Genomic DNA, 8,857 nt, shown 5'->3' with positions numbered 1-8,857 from the left:
GGACTTTGTGTTTCTCCAAGGCCCACCACATGACATTCCGCGGTATCTTATCATAGGCCTTCTCCAAGTCAATGAACACCATATGCAAGTCCTTCTTATGCTCCCTATATCTCTCCATAAGTTGTCGTACCAAGAAAATGGCTTCCATGGTCGACCTCCCAGGCATGAAACCAAACTGATTTTTGGTCACGCTTGTCATTCTTCTTAAGCGGTGCTCAATGACTCTCTCCCATAGCTTCATTGTATGGCTCATCAGCTTAATTCCACGGTAATTAGTACAACTCTGAACATCCCCCTTGTTCTTGAAGATTGGTACTAATATACTCCGTCTCCATTCTTCTGGCATCTTGTTTGCCCGAAAAATGAGGTTGAAAAGCTTGGTTAGCCATACTATCGCTATGTCCCCGAGACCTTTCCACACCTCAATGGGGATACAATCAGGGCCCATCGCCTTGCCTCCTTTCATACTTCATCCACGTGAGAAGATAAACGAAATAACATGAAAAATAATACTTCATTCACGTGAAATGACATGAAAAATATGTGTTATTTATCTATCACGTGAAATCATCATGTGAAATAAAATAACATGAAATAACATCTTGTTTGTTACTTCATTCATGTGATGGAGTACTACGTATTTACTACTCCTGTGGAGTAACAAACACAAGTTTCCTACTCAAAGTGCTTTACAAAAACAAGATGAGTGCTAACACTTCAACAGGAAGGGTACCGAGAGAGAGAGAGAGAGAGAGAGAGAGAGAGAGAGAGAGAGAGAAAGAATTTATAGTTTCATAATTCATTCACGTGAAAAAATGTGTGCTGCAGTAGACAAATATGTATGAAATATCAACAAACCTGTTCCCAATATGGGGTCCAGCAACAGAACATGCCTTTTTGCGATATCTTTGGGTAAATTGTGATAGATGAGCTGTGAGGACATTTATAAAACTTAGTAACTTGACACGCCTAGCATATAATGCAAAAGTGGATTAAACCAAACCTGTTTCCCATCATCTCCTTCCCTGTGAATAAGAATCTTCCCAATCTTTATACCTTTACAGCATGCCCGCAGAGCATTCTCCATACTTTCGCCACTGGAACACAATTTGTGACGAATCACTAACACAATGATGTTTCATTCAAAGTTGTATCACATGTTTTGTTCATAGATGCCTTATAATAATGGACTGAATTACAGACCATAAGTGGTTTAATAAAGCATGTTTAATTGATAATTCACCTATGAATGAAGGCTCAAACCCATATAGCAAAGCTAAAGGAGACTGAAAACTGAATTCCCAGCATAATAGTCTGGAGCATTCATAAACTACAATTGCATTGTTTTGCACAGACTGTCCCAGGTATACGTATTAAGGAACTTTTGTCTCTGTGTGAGTGCCAAAGTTGTTCGGTCATTTTGAGCCTCAACAAAGCAATGGTTAAAATATTTTGGAAGAGTTGGTACCTCCTAATCACTGATATCCCACATAAACTTTTTGAGAAATCCACACCAGTGTAAACAGATCCTGCATGCATAAGAAAGTGCATAAGGACAAACATATGAACTACTAACAGGAGAGAATGCACATGCAAGTAACTCCAGCAGACAGTATTATTAGAAGAAAAAGGAATTATGGAGATGGATAAACTATTGTCCCTGTACGAGCTAGTAGTATGCATGTTTGTAACAACTAGCAACCATACCGTTGTTCTCCCATAAATGCCAAAACCATGGAACTGCGTGTAAGCAATCATTTGCTAAACAGGGATGATAAATCGCCGGCTAAGTATTTAAGTCATTTCAGATTAAGATAAGATATCAAGACTTGCCTAGTTGGTTGATATCTAGGATAAGTATTACATGAGCTGAGAGATGCGAGCAATGTGGTTACTTTGAAGTCAAATATTTCTACAAGAAACTGAGAGGCATCGCCCATCAGGGGGGTTAGAGGATTTGGTCAGCCTGGATCCCTGTTACAACTAAGATATCCTTGTAGCCAATAAGCAATGGTGCACCTTCTGCGCAGAGAATGGAAAATGACGAATCTTATGTGGTACTAAATTCCCAATGAGGTGCATTTTAAAAGGCAGCTTCGAAGAAGCAATTGCAAGGCGCAGGATTAAATCAGGAGATGGCCCAGAAGGAGCTCCTCCAATATGACCAGGAGATGGCCCGGAGCTTCTTCAGCCATGGTTATACTAGATTGATATCCTAGCATTTCTGTAGAGCTGAAGTTGTTTTTTGTCGGTATTAGAGCATCTCCAATAGACGGTCCAAATGTAAAAATACCTAACTTTTGGACCGTCTGGGGCAAAAAACGCTGCTCCAACAGACGGTCCATATGTAAAAAAAATTGGACCGCGGCCTCCTCGTGATGTAAAATACAACACCTCGCGGTGCAAATTTACATCACGAGGTGCATCTAGTCCAAAACCAGCCGCCGCCCGCGAACGCCCAACCACCAGTTCCTTTCCTTTCCCGCCCGCCCGCGCCCGTCCGCCCGCCACAACCCGCCCGGCCGCCTTCTCCACCGCCGCCGCAGCCGGTGGGCTGACCCACGTGGCCGCCGCCGCAGCCGGTGGGCTGACCCACGTGGCCGCCGCCGCTGCCATCTCGCCCGCAACCGCTGCCATGCCGCCGCCCCCCGCCCGCCACCGCGCCGGCGGCGAAGCCGGCGAAGGGACGAGGCGGCGGAAAACGGCCGGCCAACCGCAGCCGCAACCCGACCGATAGTTTTACGCGGACGGTGAAGGTCTCCAAGGCGGCCGCGGCGGCTCGGGGCGACGACTCGCAACCGGTGCGGCCGGCGGCCTCCTCCAGCAGCCACACATCCATTCCTCAACCTCCCCCGCCGCCACCGCCGGCCGTGGAGGAAGATGTGGCCACGCCGACGGCCACCGCCTCCAACATGTTCGACGAAATGTCGCAAAGGTATAAATTTTCCGGTTGTGCTCTCGTTTGTTGTTTCAAATTGTATGTGTTCTTGATTGTTTGTGCGTCCAATTGTAATCTTGATGATGAAGCTTTCATGCACGCGACAAATGTGGCAAATGATGATTACATGTATGCGTCACAAGAATATGAAACCCAATATGATGATGACAATCTTGATGTGGATGATGAGGGCTTTGTTGTCAAGGGAAGAAGTGGAAATTATACCACCGCGGAGGATGTGTTGATATGCACCACTTGGAAGAAAATCTCTCAAGATGCAAGCGTTGGAAGCGACCAAACGGTGAACACCTATTGGCAACGCATCAAGGAGTACTTCGATGAGCGCAACACAAGTGGTCACTTCCGTTTGAGCGACTCTCTACGCGAACGTTGGTCCACCATCAACGCCGAATGCCAAAAGTGGGCCGGTTGCTTGTCAAACGTTGCTCGCATGAACCCAAGTGGTTGTGATGATCGTACCACGGTTCACAACGCGGTGGTGTTGATGACCCGCATGAGTAATATTCATGTGCATTTCAATTTCTAGGGCAAAAAACTTTGATTGAGACGATGCTCTTTTGGTAGAGGGATTTGATACTATGATGGTGATGCACTTTTGATTGAAACTATGATGATGATGCACTTTATTTTCAAATTTTTGATGCTATTTCAAGGCAAAACCGCGGCTGAACAGTGGCTGGCAGCAGCCGTGCGGCCGTTTTCAGATTTTTACATCTTTGGTTTGGACCATCTATTGGAGTTGCTCTTTTGGAGCATCAATTTGGACCATCTGTTGGAGTTGAGCGTTTTTCGGAGCTCCAAAATGCACTTTTTGGCGGTCCAAATTTTACATCTCCGGTTTTGGACCGCCAAAATTTGGACCATCTATTGGAGATGCTCTTAGGTGTTTTTCCATTGCTCAAAGATAAATGGATAAACAAATCATGAGTAGTTCCAAAAACTCTCAACTAACTAAATGCTTGACACGAATTTTAGCTACGTGGCGAAAACATATACTCACTGCATAATAAAAACAAACAAGAAACGCACTTAAGAAAATGATCACAATGGAAGTTAATAGATGAAATTAATGACTGCAAGCAAGTACAGGATACTCCAAATAATGCGTACTTGAATTAGATGGAAAACTATTATGAAAGAACTTATCCAATGATGTATTTCTAGAAATTCAGTACGTATGCAAACTTCAGTACGTATGCAAACTTGCAGTGAGTAAATCCAAAATGCATTTGAAGAGGCAACTTGCATACACTACAAAAGTACATGGGAAAGACCACCATGCAATACTACTTACCAGTTGGAGTAATGACCTGCTTTTCCCTGAAAGGAAGATGACCAAGGCCATGCTCGACAACCTATTTTACACAGTGAAATTCAAGACACGACTCATACAGAAGAAAAATGTTCACATGCTTGTACATACTAACCAATCGAATTAACCGATCAGCATAAAATATGAAATCGTGTGTCGTAGTGGCAGCATCTCGTATTATTGTGTGCATGCCTCGTATCTGAAGGAAAGAAGCATTAAGATCCAAATAGTTATGCACCATACAAAATAGAGACTTGCAATACACATGCAGTTTATTATGGAGACATCAAAAGGTAAGCACATTAGATACCTGGTAAGTAGTCTGAATAACATATAAATTTGGGTGTATTTTACATAGATCATTTTGACCAAGTTTAGTGCGAATATGCTGAACGATTAGGTCAATTGCCACACTGTTATCTGCGCCTCGTGGGATGATAATATCAGCATACTTCTTTGTGGGGAGAATGAAGTCTTCAAAAGCTGTCTTTACAAACTTCGAGTACTGCCAAAAAAAAGTTGCATGAAATTCCAAAAATGAAATAAATGTACAGAACATGTGTAGTTAGCATAGACACTTTTGTGACACCTTAATTCAAGTAAACTTGTAAACTTACAAGAAAATTTGTTGTAATTAGTGTGCTGAATGTTGCTAAACACAATACCAGTAACATATTATAGACAAGGAAAATGGTGATATCTGAGGCTAAGCAACCTGATCTAACACAGCTATAATATCTCTACCCTTCTCAATGGTATCACGACGGATCCTCCTTGTTAATCGCACATCAGCATCTGAAAGAAAAATGCAAAAACAATACATGATAAACTAACAGGATGGAATGGATAGGGTTACAAAGAAACTGTTTGCGTAAAAAAAAGCTCTACTGATAGAGAATTCAAAGTAGGTTGAACTAAACGCTGGACAACAAATCTCTCGAATTTATCATTTACTGCAACGAAGTGCTAGCCTTGATTATGCACATTGCTGCAGTTTGTGCAGCATGCCCTTGGAGATATTTATGGTGTTAATAACGACTGCTTCTTATTAAATATGCCAACTACTGCAAAACCTTAAGTACGTTGTATATGAAAATAAACAAGAAATTACTCAAAATTTATTGTAAATTGATAAGAAATTAATGATAATTTATACTCCCTCCGTTCCCCTATATAGTGCGCCTTTGCTTATGGCGTTTATACCAAGACGTGTGCTGGCCCTTTTATCTGGACTAGAAATGCCCTTTGCTTTTGTCAGACTGTAACGCATGTGGGTGCATGCAACTTCGCTGCAGTGGTCCAGCAGAGGGATATCTTCGTCCAAAGGTGTTAATGCGCACTACATTCCGGAATTTGATCCAAATTGTTATGCGCACTATAATATGGAACTGAGGGAGTACTAAATTTCCAAATTGAATGGACCAGGAGAGGAACACATGTGTGCCATTAAATATTATGAAATATTGACATTCCACATGAAAAACATGAATGTGAAACTAAATGTCCTGGCCATGAGCCACAGTTGGATGTTGCAAGGCATAAAAGAGACTGATAGAGCAAGATCAGCTTAGGATGCAAATATCAGTACCTGTATCAACGAAGATCTTCATGTTCATTAGATCCCGGACACGTGAATCATGGAAAAGTAGAATTCCTTCCAAAATTATTACATCTGAAGGATTAACCTGACAACAGTCACAAAAGTAGGGATGCTCTCATAAATAAAGTGGTACAGTCGTACAGATATGAATAAGTGGCGTACGATATTTATAAGCACTCAGCAATAAATTAACTTCTTGGAGAGAACATTTCAAGATGAACTCTATGTTATGAAATAAGGTGCTTGCACAGAGTGTGTGAGCTAACACTTACGGCACTACATATTTCACATAATAGTTTTGGGAGGAAATTATTCTGGAGAGACTACAAAATTTCAGTACGATCTGCAAATATTGATTACAAACCTAATTTCATAGTCCGAAGTCTCATAAAGCACAGGACTGGGAGAGCCTCATCCTACCAGGTGAGTATGAATAGCACCATATGTATAAAATTACCTTTCTTGCACATGAGATGCTCTTATGTGTTTTGAAGTCGTAGCTTGGAATGTCAACAGCTTTACCATGTTTCAATTTTTCCATACAAGAGAGTAGTAAATCCGTATCAAATGCATCTGAAATTAGGAAAGGAGCAGCAGCAGTAACAAAGTCAGAGCACATCTCCTGTGAATGGCACAAAAATACATTACGTTCTCATGAAACATGTGTTATACCTGGATGATCAAAGTTATAATCATGAACATGGACCAGTTCCTCATCAGACAGTCCGTAATAAAATGACTCCTGCAACATTTGAGATCAACATTCTTATTGCTTGCAAGATTGTACACAGCGTATGGTGACAATAAAATATCTAGCAAGGGGAAGTGGATAAATAAAAAACTGAATGCATAATTGAGGACACTACACATTTATAAACCAAAAAAAATGAACTATTAGTGACTTTGTTATAAGAAAAAATGGATAGTCGTAATATCACAAGAAGCGCAGTCAGAGCTGTAATACACAAACCTGAGTAACAACAACTACACGCTGATCGCATAGCTGATCGATGATCATTTTGCAAACAGTACTTTTACCTGAAGATGCACCTCCAGCAACACCTTCAACACAAACAAAATTATGGTGAGGCGCATTTGGGGGTAGAAAGGTTGTACTATGTAAGCAACTACAGTTAACTGAATTTCCGCCAGCAAATAGAGAGAGCAGAACCCATAGACTACTAACCAATAACAAATGGTGCCTGGTGTCCATTCTCCAGGCCTGACGTCGTCGGTAGTTCCTCCGCCGACATGGAACCTTTCAGGTCCAGCTCGTGCAAACGGAGTGCTGGATGATGGACGCCAACCGCGGCAGCATTAAGCACTTCACTTGTCGAGTACGATCCCATATAGTGTTACTGTTCAACAAACCTACAGTCACCGGGATGTCAAACATGGAGGTCATCCAAATTTGCAGAAGGTGACAACTAGAAACAGCAAACAGACATGTGCTCACAAATCATAAGAAATGGAGGCTTCACACTATAATGGACTTTTTTAACCAGGGACGAATGTTTTGCTAAACTCTCAAGAGTTTCAACCGATCTATTACCACAAGAAACGCCAGCCTGCTATCCGACAGTTACCCGGTGTTACGAACAATTCAGCCAGCTTATTCACACAATCATATGAACAGGAACTAACTGATTCGTAGCAAGATAGGCACAAAGATCAAACGCAATTTCCCAGATTAAAAAATAATTCAAACGCCGATGCGCCCACACCTACCGCCGAGGGCACATACCGCAATGACAGATCTGCCAACGATTAATTAGATCACTGGGGCGCCATGAACGGACGGATTAGATTATTAGGGGACCACGCCAGCGCACAAATCCGCAAAGAAATGAACGAGGGACGGGAACGGTTGGGCTCTACTGCACGCGGCGACGGGAACGAAAAGATCCCGGAGATCGAGGCGAACTCGTGGAACAACCCCTGGAAGCAATCCAGAGCTACTTACCCAGAGGAGAACAAACCCAATGCGAGCCCGGGCAGACGGATCTCCGCGCCGCGTCAGTGCGGCGCCAGTCGAGTGAGGGCGGGGGCGGGGGCGCGGCGCCGCTCGACGAGGGAAGGCTCCGCCGGTGGAGGGAGGCCTGGCTCGCCGGGTCGGGGTCGCGCCGCCGCCGGCGGGAATCGGGGAGCCCGGAAAGAACAGGCGTCTTCGCGGCGGGATTTGGTGGGGAGATCGGAGAGGAGGAGGAGGGGTATTTGGCTGGCGCAGGGACAAGAACAGTGGTGACGAGGGGAACTTAGATTCTGCTGCGCGTTTTTAATAACCTATCGAGAAGAGATTCCATGTTATACGTGAGATATTTTCACGGGAAAATACGGAGTATGTTCGGTGGAAAACAAATTCGGGAAAATGAGCCCCTGAATGAGATGTGTGCTGGATCTAGACGATCGTCCGTTTGTTCCTTTTCGTGATCTCACCGCAGCCGTCAGGCCGTCTTCCTTCGTCGCCATCTTCCGACGACCTTGGTTGTTGACGATGAAAGAGGTCGTCGGATTCACCCGTGTTGATTTTTTTTAAGTTTTTTTAGTCTGTTCAACTAACAATGGTGTGGTGGTGACGGCATCTTCATGGTGGATTTGTGCCCACGGTATTCGTCGTTGCGAAGGTGTTTGCACTAGCGCCGGCGTGGGGCTTGGGAGGTAGCCCGGTGTAACATTCCAATTTTTAATTTGGATGTTATACATAGGTCATCATATGCATATCATATTTTACTTGCATTTTTTGTGTAATCCTAGAAATATTAAGCAACTCAAGGACCTAAGGAGAGAGTTGGGGATTTCATAAATTTTCATATTTGAATTGTTCTCAAATTAAAAAAAGGATTATTTTGATTTTAATATATTTTTTTCTTCAATTATTTCTAATATTTAAATTAAAAGAAAGAAGATAATATGACTTCTTCAAAAAGAGAGGCAATTTTTTGAAAATTGCATTTTTAGGCCAGAAAAATGTTCACTTTGTTCTAAA

The 8,857-nt window shown here is 42.8% G+C and overlaps 1 protein-coding gene across 1 annotated transcript in view; it reads right to left on the bottom strand.

Annotated features, from left to right (window-relative positions):
- Positions 1-8,153, bottom strand: part of LOC119286456 (uridine kinase-like protein 3) — a 12,890-nt gene extending 4,737 nt beyond the window's left edge. The window contains exons 1-13 of the mRNA XM_037565836.1: positions 7,835-8,153; positions 7,058-7,242; positions 6,842-6,933; positions 6,544-6,613; positions 6,329-6,444; positions 5,860-5,956; positions 4,987-5,066; positions 4,582-4,776; positions 4,387-4,470; positions 4,254-4,314; positions 1,469-1,529; positions 1,004-1,097; positions 859-931 (exon numbers count right to left, since the gene is read on the bottom strand). Of these exons, the coding sequence (XP_037421733.1) occupies positions 859-931; positions 1,004-1,097; positions 1,469-1,529; positions 4,254-4,314; positions 4,387-4,470; positions 4,582-4,776; positions 4,987-5,066; positions 5,860-5,956; positions 6,329-6,444; positions 6,544-6,613; positions 6,842-6,933; positions 7,058-7,220 (1,186 nt within the window). The 5' untranslated portion in view covers positions 7,221-7,242; positions 7,835-8,153. The remainder of the gene's footprint in view (positions 1-858; positions 932-1,003; positions 1,098-1,468; positions 1,530-4,253; positions 4,315-4,386; positions 4,471-4,581; positions 4,777-4,986; positions 5,067-5,859; positions 5,957-6,328; positions 6,445-6,543; positions 6,614-6,841; positions 6,934-7,057; positions 7,243-7,834) is intronic.
- Positions 8,154-8,857: the final 704 nt, after the last annotated feature.

The sequence above is a fragment of the Triticum dicoccoides genome, chromosome 4A (assembly GCF_002162155.2).
Source record: "Triticum dicoccoides isolate Atlit2015 ecotype Zavitan chromosome 4A, WEW_v2.0, whole genome shotgun sequence".
Taxonomy (NCBI): domain Eukaryota; kingdom Viridiplantae; phylum Streptophyta; class Magnoliopsida; order Poales; family Poaceae; genus Triticum; species Triticum dicoccoides.
This window is presented reverse-complemented; position numbering and strand designations above follow the sequence as displayed.